The sequence below is a fragment of the Dermacentor albipictus genome, chromosome 4 (assembly GCF_038994185.2).
Source record: "Dermacentor albipictus isolate Rhodes 1998 colony chromosome 4, USDA_Dalb.pri_finalv2, whole genome shotgun sequence".
Taxonomy (NCBI): domain Eukaryota; kingdom Metazoa; phylum Arthropoda; class Arachnida; order Ixodida; family Ixodidae; genus Dermacentor; species Dermacentor albipictus.
In genome coordinates this window covers 53,287,552-53,306,362 of record NC_091824.1, presented here as the reverse complement: position 1 = coordinate 53,306,362, position 18,811 = coordinate 53,287,552, and the positions used below count along the sequence as shown (strand labels likewise).

Here is an 18,811-nt window from a genome sequence, read left to right as displayed (position 1 = left end):
ATAGTTGTCAGCTTGTTTTGCCTCTAGCACGAGCGGGTAGTGTTAGCAATGACATTGGTGCGAAAATGGTCAGCTCAGTCTGCGATTTGTTCATGTGATCTCCGCATTGAACGTCGCAGTTGTCACGATGAGAGTACTTCTGTCACATTATCAGCCCAGTAGGCTGGGAAGGCTCGATGGTAGCTCACCTTGAGGAGTATTAGGTAACAATTATTAATATACATACTTTGCGATGATGAAAAAGATGCAGAAACACCACTGGTGTTGTCTAACTATTCGTAAACAGGCCCCCCAAATTTCAATTGGCCCACCCCCAAACATTAGATAGGCGCACCCCCAAATTTCAAGTTGGCACACCCTCAAATTAGAATTGGCCCACCCCCCGATTTTAAGTCGGACACGCCCGATTTTTTTTCGCCCAGCCTTAAACTTGGAGTTGGCCCATCCCCAATTTCAATTGGGCCACCCCTAATTTTCAAGTTGGTTCATCCACGAATTTTCATAAATCGTTCCCCAAAATTCCAGTCGACGCACCCCAAAATTTAGGTTGGCCCACCCACATATCGCCCCCAAGTTTAGATTGACCGACCCCGAGATTGCCCCCAGATTTAGGTAGGACCAACCCCATATCACCCCCAAATACAGATTGGCCCGCCTCCACAACACCGCGAAATTTATATTAGCCCACTCCAATTCCACCTGCAAATCGAGGTTGACCCACCCCCATATCAGCCCCAAACTAATGCTGGCCCACCCCTCGATCACCTCAAATTTAGGATGGCCCACCGCAAATCATACCCCAATGTAGGTTAGTCCACCCATCACCTACCCCCCCCCCCCCCCAATTCAGCTTGGCCCAGCCAAACATCACCCCCATGGTTAGGTTAGCGCGTCCCCATGTTACCTTCAAATTTAGGTTCGCCAACCCCCATATCATTCTCAAATCCAGGTTGGCCCACCCCCCTATCAACCCCAAACGTAGCCTGGCCCACCCATCTATCACCTCAAATTTAGGATGGCCCACCGCAAATCACTCCCAAATTTAGGTTAGCCCCCCTACCCCCCCCCCTCCATTCAGCTTGGCCCAGCCCCATATCACGCCCATGGTTAGGGTGGCCCACCCCCCATATCACCGCCAAATTTAGGTTCTCCCACCCCCATATCATTCCCAAATCCAGGCTGACCCACCTCCATATTCCCCCAAACTTATGCTTACCCACCCCTATATCACCTCAAACTTAGGTTGGGCCACCCCCATATCAGCCTCAAATTCAGCTTGGCTTACTACCATTTCACCCCAAATTTAGGTAGGGCCACTCCCATATCACTGCTAAATTCACCTTGGCACAAATTTATGCTGATGCCACTTCCAATTTCAAGTTGGTCACCCCAACACGTTTTATGAAGACCTATATATTTATATGGGAAATGCGTCAAGCTTTTGGCGTTACAGGCACGATATTGCACGATTTTGCTACCAAATTGCAGGGGTACTCGACAAAGAATGCTGCCCATTAAAAGCAAATGCACCGAACGAAGGACATTTACTCAAATTGTTTTTTACGGCCACACCTACAGATTGATACCACTTGGCTGTAGGGAACACATTGACAGTAGCTACTAATCCAGACGCTGCACATCTCCTAGTTGGTGCATTTCTTATTTGGATGAATATTTAGAAATAATTAACGTTCGGGCAGCGACTCAGCCTAGCAGACCCTTTGTTCCACACGAATGTTGCATAGGAATGGCACTGGCGACCGGGTAACATTGTGGCACAGCTGGACGTCATTCGCTCGGAGTGTGTGCCATTAGGACAGCCGAAAGTCGAAGAAAACGGACCTTCCAGAAGAACGCAATAAGAATAGCCATCTTGTTCTTGCAGGTTCCACGCTACAAAGCACGAAAGTTCTTTTCTTTTTTTTTCGTAACACAAAGCCATGCGCAAGCTTCTAGTTATGTTGTCCAATGAATAAAACCTTCATAAAAGCGATGACTTAACAAATGAATACGATACTGCTACGTTTTATGAAGGAAAAACTGAAAGCATAATATTTCAAGAGCACCACTGGAAAACCAGAACCGAAAGCAATTCTTGAGTTGTGTGTTTATGCCATTTGGTAGGAGACTATCAGCCCTATGCGGCTTTCAAAAAATGCACTGCTGAGAAACCAAAACCGAAAGCAAATCTTGGGTTTCGTGATTCTGCCATCTAGTGAGAGACTACAAAACTAGGTCCTATGCTGCTTAAAAAAAAAAAAAACCGCTGTGAAGGGGGAATCGAACCGCGGCCGCCGTGATGCGGGACGAAAGGTGCTCGGTATTCTACCACTCGGCCACGGCTACCGAGGCTTCGCCGAGGGGTACGCTCATGTTGTTATAGATACCACGGCAATTTTCACGACAGTGTTACAAAAATCGCTTTCGGGAACAGTCTTACGCCATATGTGGAGAGTCGAGAGAGGCATCAATCCAAAGCTGAGTCTCCGGACTACTTACGATGCACTGCGTATTACGATAGACTGGATAGTTTTATTACAGTCATCATTCTTGCCTCAAAAATCGAGCACAAATTTTTGTCGTTTCCATAGGCTTCCATTGCTAAAACTTTAACTGCTGTGGGAACAAAATTTTTACGTGCCATAGAGTGATCACTGCATTTGGCTCGTGTGGACTGTCTTCCAGAACACGTTTGTCACCTGCGTTTTTCAATAATCGGCCTGCAGCTTTTGTTATTCGCGAAAAACCCGCTCGTTCCATTGAAAACGCGCTAGCTTCGTGCCGGGCCCGCTTGGGGCGCTAGTTGGTACGTGTCCAGAAAAGCTGGATATGGTGAGCCGCATTGGCAGCGAATCTATCGGTATACACAATGACCACGCAATTCTTGCAATCGCGACAGTGTAATTCGCTTAGAAACCGCCAATTATTGAAACAATTCACAAAGGCACACACGCACGCACACGCGCACGCACAAAAAATACGCATTTAAAACGGGGAAGGATAAGCACCAGGATGAATGCTTTCCGTTTGTTCTCTTCATGCGCGCCTTCATCCCCTGGAGTCAACTATAATTACGCTAAGGCTCTGATCCATTATGGCACACGGCGGCCCACATCGAGAGACTATATGGCAGTTAAAATTGTAATATACCCGGCCATTTATACGGCCAAAATTGCCACGTTCCACAGACAATAACGACGAGTAAAAAGCAGGAGTAGAAGAATAACCCTAATGATGAACTTCCGCTTCATGGTTTCGCCAAACGAGTATTTGCTTCGTCGAATAATTTCGACGAAGCTGCTGCATTTCTGCGAACTTTTCGCTAAGCGGAAATATTTGTCCACTTTCGCGCATGGTTAGCTGACGCCGGCTCATAGCTTCCACGACGCCGTACCATGTTCACCCGCACTATGCTTACTGCCCGACGCGTGTTCGTTAGAGCGGAACGCGAGATCGTCATAGACGCCCAGCTGATGACGGTTCCCAGTGAGCGGCCTGACCTCTGTACAGCGGGGAGCCGCCCAGCAGTTCCGCGCAGCCGGCTCCCTTGCCTCCCGAGCAAGAGTGGGCGGTGGCAGATGGGGAGGGCGTCCTATGTCTGCTACCCAAAAACAGAACGCTTCCGTTGTTGTCCATGGCTAGCACTAGTCCAGCCCCTTGGCGAAGGCCCCCTACCAGTCGGGTAATAACTGTCGCCTACTGGCCGCTCCCGCAAGGGAACAAGGAGGCAAAGGAAGAGGGGGGGGGGGGGAGGGCGTGAACTGGAGGCAGCGCCTCTTCTTTCGCTGTTTTCTTGCCGTCTGCACTGCCGCAGGAGCTGGCAAAACCACTGGCGCAAACTCAACTCGACCCCGTTGTGCAGGGCACAGTCAGCATACCCGTCATTTCTACGAGCGCCATAATGATTCGACACTTCTATAAACTGAGCCTGCGGTCTGACACTTATGCACGCTTGAGTCCAGCTGCTGTACGGGCGATCAATCGTCGGTTCAGAGTTTTTTTTTTTTTGGTACCCTCGACACGCCTTTCCTACTCATGGAGAAGGCGGGTTGGAGGGGGTCGAGGGCTTATTCTGTAAGTGTCCTGTGGACATGCTGATTTCGTCTGCTGCTGAATTGCTGATTGACTGCGGGCGCCTGTCTCCTTCTCCAGTCAGAAATTCAGCAGTCAGACGAAATATACAGCATACCAGTCAGACGAAATTCAGCATACCAGTCAGAAATTCAGCAGCAGACGAAATATACATGTCCAATAGGCGGGCGCTTACATAATACCCCCCGTGATGCGTCAGCCCTCAGGAAGTCACCTTGACACGTGGGTATAATTTATATGCACGGAATCCCAGCTAACTTTAGCCAGATTTTAAAAATATAATAATAATAATATTTGGGATTTTACGTGCCAAAACCACTTTCTGATTATGAGGCACGCCGTAGTGGAGGACTCGGGAAATTTTGACCACCTGGGGTTCTTTAACGTGCACCTAAATCTAAGCACACGGGTGTTTTCGCATTTTGCCCCCATCGAAATGCGGCCGCCGTGGCCAGGATTCGATCCCGCGACCTCGTGCTCAGCAGCCCAACACCATAGCCACTGAGCAACCACGGCGGGTAATTAAAAAAAACATGCAAATACCACGTAGCTGGACAGACGAAAGTAATGTTGTTTGCCGTCGCTTGCAGATACTCACAGTACTTTTTCGTTCTGTCTAATTAGATATTTATTAATAATTAATTAATCAGCTGCTCAAATATCCTATCAGAAAGGCATCAATCAGAAAATTGTATAGCGAAATGAAAAACTCCCGATACAGCTTTCTGTTCCTCAATACGTGCTGCATAAAAGTGTTTTTCCGAGCATGAAGGAAACTCGTAAATGCATGCGAAATTGCCACGCGACTGTCCGCTCGAGGCACTTTGCATCTATTTGCGTGTAGCACAGTGAAATGTGCCTTTCGATATTTTCAGTGCACGTCGTCTGAGCGCTGGTTGTCAAAAAAAAACAATAATAAAATACGAATGACGATAACGCCGCACATCTTAGCGATGACAACCGATTCACCTCTTTTTCAGGCTCTGAGGCGTCAACAAGGTCGTGAAACTTGTGCGACACCACCCAAATGACGTCGTACACGTAAACCAAATTCGCCGAGTTGTAGCACGTATGGTTAATTGACGTAGGCCGTATCTAATATATAGCGCACGTCGGTGTCGTCCATCGCTCTGGCCATTAGACACGTGTTTATGGTTGTTACGAGCCCGGCCCCCTATAGCCCGTTTCCTCGCCCAAGCGACGGTAAAAATGTTGCGGGGCGAAGTAATCACTTCCGAATGGCTTTCGCAAACGACGACTATGGGCAGAATCTGTCGTTACAGAACGTGACTGCAACCGTGGTTGACTTGTAACGAGTGCTTTCTTCCTTGTCTATGGTAGCCATTCTCGTTCTTCCAGCACGATGTATAGGTATAGGCGTGTCATCAGTGAACTAAATACCATTTCTTCTTTCCGAAAGGCACAAATATATCAATTACAAGGGTTTAAGTGACATTATTTCTCATTTCTTTTGTCGTTGCATAAATAAATAATTAGGCAAAAAGAAACAGTAGATATTCAACGACGCCTTGTTGTAAAGAAGACTGTAGCGTTAGTTGCCGACATTACCTCAAAATCTCGTTTGCTACCAAAATTATGCCATCACGCTTTGTCTGGTAGCAGTTCACTTATGCAGTCAAGCAAGTGACTCAGCGCGGAATAAAGAAAAAAAAAGTGTTATTTTATGAATCATGCTAGACATATGTTTCTGGTAAATTGCTGCCGTTCGCTGCAACACGGACGTGTCGCAAGACACAGCATTGCACGAATGGAGTAGAAAGCCTTGTATAGAAAAAAAAAAGGAAGAGTGATAGATAAAGTGAGAAAGCAGTGGCTGCCCATGCTGGCGAAAGGATCAGGTACGACGTTTTTCAGACATGCGCCTCGTCCCACTAAGCCTCCAGGGCATAGGGTTCGTTCGATTTACTGTCATCGCCTTCAACTCATCCCTAGCGCAAGTACGCGGGAAACCGAAGCATCCCCCAACTGCGGCTTCGCTTTGTTCGGCCTCTCGCTCGTTAAACAAAATAGTGCCTTTGCCCTTCGGCGGCATTCATTCGGACTATACGTGCCAGAGTCGCGCACAGGGTCCCCCTTCAGTTCCGTTTTGTAGTCGCAGAGTTCGTATCGACATATATCCGCGCGGCTTCACCCCAACGGCGGGAGTTCCTAATTGGGAGCGCCCGTCCGGCATCTTCGCCTCCATTCAGTGTGCGAGCACCTTGCTGTTTTCGCTGTCTTGTTGTTTGATTTGTGCTTTGCGCACTGAATACAGCGGTGCAATTCACTTGACAACAGTGCACAGCTTGATGGCACGAAATCCCACCTCTTCTTTCGTTCTTCTGTATTGCACGTGCCACTCCAACACAAGGAGAGCCTTCACGAACTGTCCCGAATGTCACTCCTGTAGGTCCTCGGGACAGTTTGCTCTCCAAATGGCATGGAAGCCGCGAAAGACGTGGGATCCGTGAGTGCGGATTGCTCGCTGTAGCTAACCTCTCTGTTTGCTTGAACGTCGCTAGCTGAACGAAGGACATTAGTCCTATTTATGATTAGAAATGGACAAGATATGCAGATTGCTTCGTTGCCGTTGTGCCAGCTTGCATCTCCACGTTGGCTGCGTAAAAGGGTGGCTTGGTACTTGTAAATTTGTTGGTGCGAAAAGGGTTGCAGTGCCTGGAAGGATAATTAAATGTAGCTCATCCGACGCGGATGCTGCCAGCCCTTTCACCTTCTGTACTCTTTTTGCGCCAAGTTCAGCCTGCCTATTCAACAGCCGCGGCATCGGGAAGAAAATGGAGCGTGGCCTGTAGCCGTTTAAGTAGATGTCTACTTTGCCGTGTAATATTATCACGCAATTGAATCTTGTAGGTACAGAACTTGTCATTGCTAGCTGCACATGTTACAGTTATGAATACCATCTCAAAACTGAGCTTACGAATCTCTAGTGTGCTCAATGTGCGACAAACTAAGGGCCTCTTGTTATTTTCTTGATAGAGAGCTGCCCGCTGCAAAATTTCCAGTTTCCAAACATGTAGTCTGCCACCGCAAATATGTCACCGTTCAAAGCGAAATCCTGCCGCTTCCTAACTGCGTGGTGAGCGTGGAAGCGCAAACGCCCATTGTTATGTACTTTGACTCTAACACGTTTCAGCTGACGTCCAAAGGGCCATTTGCTGTCCTACTCGTTCGTAACATTATACCGCTACTACAGGTGTTATCGAAAACGTCAGCAAGTTGTGCGTTTTATGAACTTATTGAGGCTACATTTTTCTAGAATGGTAGCAAGCTTTTGTAGACCAACAACCATGACGAAGTTGCATTCAGATAGTACTCTTTGCTGTCTTCATTTGCAATTTCAAGGGCTTAGAGATGTTATTCTATAATAGGGTTCAAAAACCTGTAACAGTTCAAATTCATCGTAACTAAATGAAACATTCCGGGTTTACTGAAACGTTACACACTGTGGGGATTTGGGGAATCCGACGTGCCATTGCGCGGGCGCATTTCACCCATGTCTGCAATCCTTAAACCACGTTCGTTCTCGCTCCGAACCAGTTTTAGTGGTGGCGCTCCACTCACGGTGGTTCGCGGTGAGGGCGGAGCTAGTGACGCCACGGAGCGGCCCCTGGTGGCTACTGCCGTGACGGTAGCGTCGCTCTTGCTTCTTGGGACGGCTCCCGGTACGTACATGCTTCCTCTCGTCCGCCGACACCTTTGTGACTAGGACTGAGCTCACGCACGGTGCCTTTGCCCGTGCGGGGAGCGCGTACCTCGTGTTGTTCCTATCCCGACGCTAAGCCGAAGAACGGGTGCCTAGTGCTCGCGCGAGGTCGTACCACGCCGAGCCGCACTCATCGGAGGCCCAAGCCGAAGGAGATTGCCCGAGCTCTCGTGAGTTGGCCCATCGGTTATCGCGAGAGAAAGTAGCAATAGCCGTCCGGACTTCTCCTAGCGGCGTGTCCCAGCTTGAGCCTGTGCTCTCGCAGCGACGTGGCACAGGCGCCCCTAACTGTATTTTCCGCCCTTGGTGTGGGACCCCTTTAGTTCCCCGCCGTCCCGGGACCGGGCGTTTGTGCAGTGTTGGGTGCCGTTGGAGGCAATAAACGGTTTCCGTCAACTTAGGGCAATACTGTGTTCTTGCATGCGTCACTCGGTAGCCCCTTGTGGCCTGAGCTCGCGCGCAGCGGCGCTAGAGGCTGACCGCTGACGCGGCCCTGTGGCTCGCTAAGCTCGAACCCGCGGTGGTCGGTTCTCCAGTGAGACCAAAGACACCACAACACAGACCGAGCCAACAGTGCGCACTTCAGACAATAATGCGTGATGGCATGAACTTCTCGGCTCCGCTACGGCGTTGCCACTTACTTTGGCATTATGTGTGCTTCTCTCCTTTCTCCATCGTCATCTATTACCCTACCTCTCCTCATAGGAAGTGCAGTCAAGCACAACAACCCTTGTTTAATCTCGCGCCTTTTTTATGCAACACTTGTTTCATTTCAGCAGTTAAGCTACCTCTGACTTCCTTTGACTTCGCCGCTATATTAAAACCTCAGGTCTTCTAGAAATCTCTCCTGCTTTTCCTGTTCTTTTCTCTCTCTCTCTCTTTCTTCTAGAAGTCTCATATCGCCGCTCCCGACGCCTTCGAGTAGATCCTTTTCCTAGGCTGCGGGAGAACCTGTTTTCCCAACCGTCAAGTGCGCATTCATGACTCCCGATTTTCCGGCTTCCTCCTTGCTGTATAACATCTGTATATCACTACGAACTGAACTGAACAGAGAGAAGGAGCAATAAAAATACAACAAAATACGACAGCGCTTAAATGGCTCGCACTAACGAATGGAAATAGGCAAATGAAAAGAAGCCTATAATGTCGCGTTTTGGAAGCAGACAGCTTGATCAAAATCTCGTGCTGCTGTCGATATTGCTGGCGAAGGCACATATGGAACCCTAGAAAACTCAAGGGCGCCCCTCAGCCATTAGATTATTGCGCACTGGGACAGCACAACGTCCCCGCTGTCTTCCGTATGTCGCCTGAGCTACTCCTTCGTGCCTAGATATAAAGGGTCAAAAAGGCAGCTCCTGTCACCGTAGGAAAAGCCACTTCAATAAAAGCAGAACGTTCCTCCACCTCTGCAAAATTCGCAGCAGTGGCACCAATTGCAGATCACCCCCCCCCCCTCCCTCCAAAAAATAAGACAGAAAAGTTCGAAAGTAAATGCAATAAAAGTACTTTATTTGTCATAGAAGCGTTGTAGGATGTTGGAGTATTCTGCATATATGGCACACCGTCCAAGCTCTCAAGTCAGAAAACCATTCGGAGTTATTACTTTCACCGCCTAAGCTCCTTAAAGTATTTTGCACTACTCCGTCTAGACGTCAGCCGTGTCTTTTCTTCTTTTCAGTACTCGTCTGAAGCAATAGGGGTTGAATAAAGTGCAAGAAGTGTCAAAAGTATCCCAGCCACCAGCATGCGTAACAAAAATTTAAACTCTGGCATTATTGTCTATAAAGTGGAGAGGAAGCCGCCAGCGGGCGCAAAATTCATCACTTTAACTTACAAAATGCCCTGTAGCCCACTCGCTACAGGGCCGACTGCCCGTGGTGCTGCGGCAGACCAACACTATACAATACATTACACGAGATTGTTAATCATAGCCGTTTGACAAAACACGCCGCAAAATGAAGCAATGGGAGTCATAGCTAACCAGCTCATGCCTGGCGGCAAAACAGTCCTTCATAAACCAGGCCAAGGGGGCGGCCGAGGGCAGTGGGTCCCTGGACTAGAAGGGCTACGACCATTCCGCCTAACTCAGTTGGCCTGTAAAATTTTTATTTCTCTGCCTTCTTCGTAGAGCAGATTTTAATTTTACCCTGAAATGGTGATACAGCGGCGAGTGGTAGAGTGCCATGATTTGAAGCTATCCGCAGAGATGGCAGTAAACTGACTTGTTTATATTTTTGTTGCCAACAATGAAATAACAAGTAACAAGTTTAATTGAACAAATGTTTATTCACTTTCCTTTCAGACACGGATTGTTCATTCATAGAGGCAACCTTCAACGTAACAAATCACGATGTGTCAACTTATCGCCAGAGCATTGGCTGGTATTGGGGAAGTATAGTGGTGGTGCTCATTAGACTGCATTGACATAGAGGCTGAGTTGGCCTGGTCTACAAATGATTTCCTTTGTGAAAAATTTCTAATTTTAGTTTTACTGTGGTCTTCTACAGTGTTAATCAAGTGCGACATCAACAAATCCAACTAAGTTATCACCCAGCGTTGACGTTAATTAAGTCCGTCCTCAATGTCAGTAGTCGCACCGACTTCGAATCCAATTACACGTCGTTTCATTAAGTAGCCAAGAGGGTGGCGCAGGAATTCTCCCCTCGCCCCTTTTTTTCATGCAGTTCACATTTGAACCCTTATTGCAAATGCAACATCGTTTATCTTTGGAAAGAACGCACAGTTAGTATTTCGCCTTCGATGACATTATGATGAGCTATGCCGAAAACAGTGCTGACTATACGTGGTTCTATGTCACATTGTCTTTTTTGTCACGTTGTCGCTGTCACGTTGTCTCGAGTTCGCTTACTCCTACCTCTGTTCTGTATTTCTGCAGCGTTCAGTCATCGAGGAGGCGGTGGCTACGCGCGGGTGTCACGGAGCGTGCAGCTGGTGGATCTGGTGGTTCGAAAGCACGAGTTGGTGACGTTCCGGTGTGGCATCTATGGCAGCCCTCCTCCGAAAATCGCGTGGTTCCACGACGGCGGACCAATACGCAACTCAGCCACGCGCATGTTTCTGCCCATCGGACAGCTGTTCCTCCTGCAAGTGCAACACAAAGCCGCAAGGAACAGGACAGTGGACTCTGCTGGTGCACGGCCACTAACGTGCTGGGCTTCCGAAACGATAGTGTCAGGTTTGCCCGTGAGTGGCCCCATTATTCTTCGTCACGGCAAAAAAGTATAGCATAGCGGCGTTCGTGTGTGGAAGCCAAGAGTAGATTTCAGGTGTCTGCACTCGAACACGTGGCTGGTCTACAGACCTTGAGACTGTGTTTCGTTGCGATTGCGAACAGGGATGACGTACGGCTTTCGAGACGTCACTAACTTTTAGTTTCACCAGTGGCTTCAATGTTTATTTTGACCAGCATCGCACACACGCGTGATATCCCAAATATTAAAGCGAAAGCTTTACTGGCCGCGAACTTGAGATTTCGCCGTGGCCGTGCTCCTAGGAGGCACATGACGTCACACGTATTCCTCATCGTTGCGTTCGCTTCCACTCGCTTCGCCAGCTGCGTCGCATGCCTGATAACATGTCGGAGGATCGAAAAGGAGAGCTCCCGTGCGCCGCAATCATAGTTGAGGCGGCAGTATGCACGGTGACAATTCTGATAAGTAGGAGGAGGCCTGGAATCGACATCAGAACGAGATGAAACGAATCGCCCAGGAAACAGACGAACAGCGCGCCGAACAACTGGCTAAACGCCCCAACATAGCTAGACAACCAGACTAATCTGGACTTGTAATCAAGATTGTAACCATGCTATGCCTTAGCTTTCGCTACATATATCCTGGCATAGCCGAGCTAAGCCACTGCGAATTTTTTTTTGTGGTTGAAGTCATGTGGATAGACACGACTGACTTTTGAATGAAGCACGCAGGCGTGTGCTGTATTTGGGCTCCTAGTCAATAAGTGTGTTGAAAGCGTTGGTGAATGAAAAGTGTAAATTAGATGAAGTGTGAAAAAACCAAAACATTCTATACATTTTTCAAGCTACGGGCATTCGCTGAACGCGATGCGTTCTGTATTGTTCAAGGACATTTTCTATATTCTCCGCATCCACCACTGTAGTGCCTTCATTCAGCTCATTTATTTATAAGCATTCGAGGAACGAGCACAATGGTGGTGCTTTCATGCACGTACTTTTTTTACCACCTTCGCGGTAAATGGGCTTGCAAGTTGTGGTACTAAATTACACATTCTATTGCACGGGTTATTACAAAGGTCAAGCAGTGTGACCTGTCTAGATTTTCTCCTAAGTTTGATAATTCTGCCATGTGCATTTAACTTTGACATCGAAGAATCGGCACATGCACATTGGAAACGCTCCTTTTGGGACGTTGATCGGGAGCTTGTACATTTTTAGTACCTGTTCATGGCAGGAAATGGGAATAACTTCTACATCACAAGCTATTGAGCGAAATGTTGTGAATAGAAAACACGTCGTGTATAATATTATGTGTACAGAATCCCCATTGTGTCCTCAGTGCAATGCACGAAAAGACATAGCGCGCTTCATCTGCCATTGTAACCTCCTCACACTCGAAAGAATTATCCTCAGTAAATGTACCTCAGGGATCGCACCTTCGACTACGATATCCCCTTGGACCGCGGACTAGGGCCACCTGTGCGACGCACGCTACGGAGGCCCCTTTAGCTTTTCTATGACACACTTCTCTTGAGCGCCAGACGCGTTAAGGTTGTGATCTTATGTTTTGTGCATGTAATTTCAATTATAATCGCATTCACTTTGACTAGAATACTAAAAGTCTAAGCAGGCAGTTCTTAAGATCGCATCTATGCGTTTCTCTCTGTCTTTCCCGGCCACGGGATGCCATATATAGGTATTGCTATTTTACTATAGCATCTGCGGCACAGATGCCATAGTTTTTTTACATGTCTAGTTTAGATGTCTTAGATGTCAAGTTTCCTTACAGTTTCAACGTGTTTATTGTTTTCGCTATTTTTCAATATATAGTAACTGTTTGAGGGGGTCGGCAGTCTATGACATCTACGTTTCGAATATTGGTCTATTTTTTTACCATTGCACTTCCTAAACTGCATTGTTTTTTTTTGCATCTTACTCCACTAGATATTGCTTCCGTATGATGCGATGCCGGGATGAATGCGCCAGCCTGAATGAAAACGAGAACAATCTTAGGCTGTTAGGCTGCGCTAGCTGTTGGTCAGCTATTTTGCGTTTGCGCCGTTATGTAGCCTCTGAATGCGTCGATGATACACTTCCTGCAAGCGTCTTTATTACAATACTCCTTGTCTCAGAATAGTTGGCAGATTTGACCAAAGTGCATGCGAAGTATTGACACCAGTATTATGATTTAGCAGTGCGCTTGTTCTCCTCGGACGGTGTTCTACCCATACACGGGTGAGACATGTTGGCTTGACGCTGCACGCGAGACAACTGCTGCTGGACAGAAGAAACAGCGCCCTGGTCGCTACCATGCGTCTCAGAACGCTGGCATGGTGAAGAGCGTCGCCAGAGGCGTTAAGGCGTCGATCCTCTATGGAGCTCGAGACGAGACCGACGGGAAACTGTCGACCTTAGTCAGCACCAATTGCAATAATCGATAATGTTAGTATGACATTTATTGGCGTTCCGCGCAGACCACTGCATACTCAAAACTGCCTAGCAGGAACGCATGCCAGCAGCGCAAGGCAGAATTCTACAATACAATACCAGGCAGTACGTTTACAATCAAAATTTGATTCAGTGTTATATAGAACATACCATTAGTGTGATCTAATGTTATACACCGGACCGCTGAAGGAAGAAGCCTCGCTTCGATGTCCTTGCATACATTATATAGCAAGCGCCTGCGTAATGACGTTTTTAGTGTGTAGAGACCACAAAGAAAATGCGATAGTAGCCGTGCTTGTTATTGTCGTCAAGAGGATAGAATAAGCGCCACGTGATTCGTGCGTCAAATGAAGGAGTTGATGCAGAAGAATCTTTGTGACGCAAAACTCGAAACTTCTCACTTCCAAACAGGATATGCTATCCGCTAACGGAAGTGCGAAACCAGTGCAAGTTTACGACAAACGGAAAGAAGAGCCAGTTCAAGTCACTTTATTTCAAAACCATGCAGAAAACTAGTAAAAAATATTGTCAAATATTAGGGCGCCGGCATGGGTGGCGAAAGCGAAAAGCCACACCGCTGGTTAGCCGAACCTAGTTACATTTCGACCTTGTAGGCGGTGCAGCAGTAGCATTGCACAAAACACGAAAGATCAGACACCTTATTAATGACTACGGTGGTAGACAGTGTGGAGAAAAGCAAGCACGTTATTTCTGAACGGTTCAAGTAAATATTCAAGCGTGAACCCACCCACCAACGCAAGCAGATATAGCACGTATGCAAGCATATATACATATATGGTGGCAAACTAACGGAGCTGAAGCGTGTGTAGGTTGGCGTTTTACTGCGTTGTCGGACACGTCGCCACCACAGGGCAACGCCGCGCGTATAATCGGCATTCAAAATTCTCGTGTTTTTCGTGCGAACAGGGATTGCTGCAGTCACATTATTTTTGTATGATTCAGCAGCAACGATGAAAAAAAAAAAGAGAACATAGCGTCCCCCAAAGCGGATGGCCGGTCATCGTGCCATTAATGCGCGCCGACTGCTTCGAAAAGCGAGCGGGCGTAAAAGCAGCTTCGAACTCGGACGCCCTTCTGGTGTTTTACGCCCTCATTTCGATTGCTTTTTACGACGCCAATGGTGACGACCTGGCTGACTGCTTGTGCCTGCCTACCGCTACTGTTTTTGCACGCGCTCATCGGTACCGCTCAGACCCCCACTACGGGACAAACCGCTGTGACAATCTCGTTCGGCATCCTTGCCACGTCAGAGTGCCATGCACGCAGCTTGGAACACGAATACGCGAGCGTACTGGAACAGCTTGTTCTGGAAAAAGGCGATTCGGACAGTGCGAACGTCGCGAATGCCGCCGGATGCCTTGCGTATCTTTTATGCGCCGGCAACGCGAGGCATCGGCTCCAGAGAGTCGCCGCGCGGGACGAGCCGTCCCGAAACTATCCAGCTCGACAGGCTCAGGTGAGTGTCGCAAGAAAAATCTCGGTTGTCATCCTACTTGCGCCTTCTTTTGGACGGTGTCAAGAGAGCAATGCCAATTCCTCTCAACCAGAGCAGAGCAAAAGCGCTGGCTTTATCAGACGTAATGCGGATGCTGGCACTGAGACGGAATGCTGCATCGAGATAAAAATACCGGGTCTGATACCAGCTGTATTCGTTGAAGGCTATAGGCGGCCAGGGCAGTCAAAGAGAAATTTGCACCCCCCTTATTTGAATGGGAGGGCGGAGATTAGAACTCTACGGAGATGGTCGAAGACGCGATAACTATTGCGAATATCTTACTGGTTTCTTTCCTGCGCTAATGAAAATGAATAATCGCACGACGGTATGTTACGTGCCGGCTACAGGCTGGCTATCTGAGCGAATTATGCGAATAAATCGTGGTTTATAGATAACTTTTTAAACCTTCCACCAGACGTCGCATATGGCCCTGCCACAGCTCGAAGTCATGTGGGCATGCGTTTCAAATAGTTGCCCTCTTTCTGGTGAAATATTTTCCAAACCTATTGAGAGCACGAAAGACCGGAAGCCAGGGTAATTAGATGACCGAATCAAAGTGCAGAAATTGCAACGGGCATCTTTCCATCACACCACTTTTTATGTGAAAACATTTCAATCCTGGATGATAGTGCAGAGTTCGCGATCCATTTGATATATCTTGAGCAGCATTCTCAAGTGGAAAGCAGTTCAAGTAACAAGGCAAAGGTGTGCCAGAATGAACACGTAAAGTTTGCCAGAGTGTATCATGCTGTAAGATTACTGACGGGCAAGCTTGCGCTAGTGTCTAGTTTCATTCTTCGCCAGCATGAGGGCTATAATATCGCGGAGTGGGAATGATGCCTATTGCGCACATTTCCACAGAGGTTGATGATGCATGAAACAACTTGGTGATCCCAGCTTCAAATTGAGCAAAGACAAGGCACACTGAAAAGAAAAAAAAAGGTTTTAAGAAAAAAAAGACAATCCATATTGCTTTACTGGAACAGCTGTTTGTGTCTTTTGCTAGAACAAATAAAGAAACAAACAGCCAAAACAAGAACGTCGCGAACACACGCGACCGCATGATCCACGCCCGTGCCTCGAGCCGACGTCTTTTGGGCAGCGAGCGCCAGCCGTCAGGAGCGAGCCAGTGTTAGCACTTTTGCCTAATTTATGAGGCGTCCGAGCTCATAGTGCTGCTCCTAGCTCAGAGGTTTTTGCGTTCTTTGGTTTTCATTTACCTGGCTCTTTCTTTCTCCCTTTCTTTCTTCTTTTTCGCTCCTGCGCCTCAGCGTGAAATATGAAGCCAATCAGTGAGCAGCTGCTAGGAAATTTAGCGTGTCCGCTTTCCGCGTGCATACAGGACGGTGCAAGCACCCAGCAAATAGAAACGGGCCCGCATCTTGTCGCTCGCTTATACCTGCCGGAATTTAGTTTATTGGTTCACGCATCGCATATAATATGGCAGTTAGTCCATCCTTCCATGCATTTATGTATACATTAAGTCTTCTTTTTGGATGCACTGCAGGATTTAGTTTATTTGAAGAATTTCTTTTTTGATGGTCACTGGCGGCATAGCTGCCACAATCACGTATATCTGCTTGATTGCATTAGGACTGGGCACTAACTGCTCGGCAAAATCCACCAATCTTCCCAGCTGTGGCGCAAATGCTCTCTCGTAGTGCTTCGGGCTTTCGTTACACATACACAGCTCCTGCGCCTAAAACACATACTCACATCGCGCTGCGGCTGTGCCGTCAGACTGTAATGTCAGGCACAAAACGTTTAGTGAGTCCAAACTAAGGTTTAATATCCAGGAGCTTGTAGCCCTTGATTAGCAGACAACTAATCCCCAATCGTTCTGGCAATACCTGCAGTGGACAGTGCTCCGTGTACTTATTTCATGTTATATATTATTTACTACGTATGCCTTGGGGCAAATCCTTTCACTAAAAATGGCAATGTGTAATTAGCCAGCAACTACATCCGTAATTATTTACATATGCATATTAACGCGACAGCCTTAAGGGCCCCGTGTCGCAGAAAATCCGCCGCCGGACGTCGCTTCGGCAAAAAATAATTTCGACCAAATTCCGAACCACTCATTTCCAACCACTCTTCTAACACCGAAGTTGCTAATACCTTGTCTTTCATTCTTTACAAAGATATTCCTCGGAATTTTAAGAATGACGCCCACAAACAAATTTAATAAAACAAAAACAACGGACAGCGCATATCTTTTATGTTAGCTCTTCTCACACTGAAATATTAAAAGTGGGCAACATAAACAGGAGATCGACCCAAGCAAGAGGCCGCTTTCCTACCAGGAAGCTCGCCTTCGTGCACAGCGTTCGTCGCCAGCGTTTCCAGGTAAACGTTACGATTACATAAGCTTCAGTTGCAGGGAAGCATGAAAAGCAGTCAGGGGTATTCGAATGCTATCGCATTTCACTCTTAAAGACGAGGCGTAAGCGTCCTCCAAATTTTGCGGTTATAGCTGCATTGAAGGCAGGCACATCTATATTCCTTGACATATTTCGCGAGCATGAGATATCTTGTGAAGCGGTGTTGACTCGCGCGGAAGGCTGAATAGCGAATGACGATGGCGGATCAGCTATTGACATGCGCGGATGAAAGAAGTGCATAAAGAAGACACTGGCCTTCCTAATTAAATGGGAGAGGCCTCAAGTTAGAAAAAAATAAGGTAGGGAGCAAGACCAAGAGCAAAGTATGGCACGTGGAACGGTATCGTAACACTCTCAGAAAGAGAGCGACAGAGGTGCTGTAAGGAAGAGCACAGGTTAGGGTCTCTCTGGCAGCGTGAAATATTTCGCTCATTTCAAAAGCGACGATGCCCTTAGGCCGGTTAAGAAGGATCTAGGGTCCCAGCCTGCAACGGTGTGCTGAATTGCGCGCATGCGTTGCCAAGGGCACCGAGGTGACAGCCTCAGATTTACGGCACTAGAGGAGTGGTGGCGGAGAGGAAGGGGAAAACGAGCCAAGGGAAAGTAAATCGCACTCACTGTGGGACAGTTTAATGCGAGAGAAAATGTAACAGACAGCTTTGTAGGTATCCTTTTGTTCTTCGCTTCCTCTTGTTCTTCTTTCATGCGTGCTTATATGGTTGTCCATCGGACTGGCGCCCTCAAGCGACACTAAAAGGCTTACGCGACGAGAAACTAAGGGACGAGAAGCTAAGGGCAAATAACATAGCCGAGTTCTCGAACGAAAATGTCTGGTTTTCGAAGGATTTATAGCAAAGAAAGCAGTTATTCATCAACGTGTTAAGCGGGCTTCTACTGTTTTTTTAAATATTTCTGTGTGTGTGTGGAAGGGGGGGGGAGGATCATGGGGAGTGGGAGCGTTAGCTTGAGTTCGCTCTTTTTGAGGTTTACTATGGGAACGACATTTCTTGAGTGGGCCTACAATTGTTCACGGGTGGCCTGTGTCGGGGCCTGTTCAGTGCTAAAATTGAGATGAATTCTGGGATTTTACGTGCCAAAATTACAATGAGATTATAAGGCATTCCGTAATGGGGAACCCCTGTATAATTTTGGCCACCAGGGGGTCTTTTCCTTGAACTTTCACTAAAGTTTCTCATACCAGGTCTCACATTGTTGAGAAAATTATTCCTCAGGATTTTGAGTATGGCAGCCCACAAACTATTGTCGTGAAACTAAACACCGAAAACGTATGACTCTTATGTTATATCTCCTCAGACTTAAACACTAAATGTACGAAACAATAAGAGAAATCGAACCCAAAAATGATGTCATTTTATTGGCTCGGCTGTGTCCTACCTGCGGTATCGGCCCAGGAAAGACGTTTTAAACATACCCTA

The 18,811-nt window shown here is 47.4% G+C and overlaps 1 protein-coding gene across 23 annotated transcripts in view; it reads left to right on the top strand.

Moving 5' to 3' along the window:
* Positions 1-18,811, top strand: part of LOC135909142 (roundabout homolog 2-like) — a 402,696-nt gene that overhangs the window by 352,845 nt on the left and 31,040 nt on the right. For 22 of the 23 annotated variants that reach the window (XM_070536959.1, XM_070536954.1, XM_070536951.1 and 19 more), the window contains one exon: positions 10,713-11,020. In XM_070536959.1, coding sequence (XP_070393060.1) covers positions 10,713-11,020 — 308 coding nt within the window. Of the gene's footprint in view, positions 1-10,712; positions 11,021-14,555; positions 14,953-18,811 lie in introns of those variants that run through there. The other variant, XM_065440971.2, reaches the window with a different exon arrangement.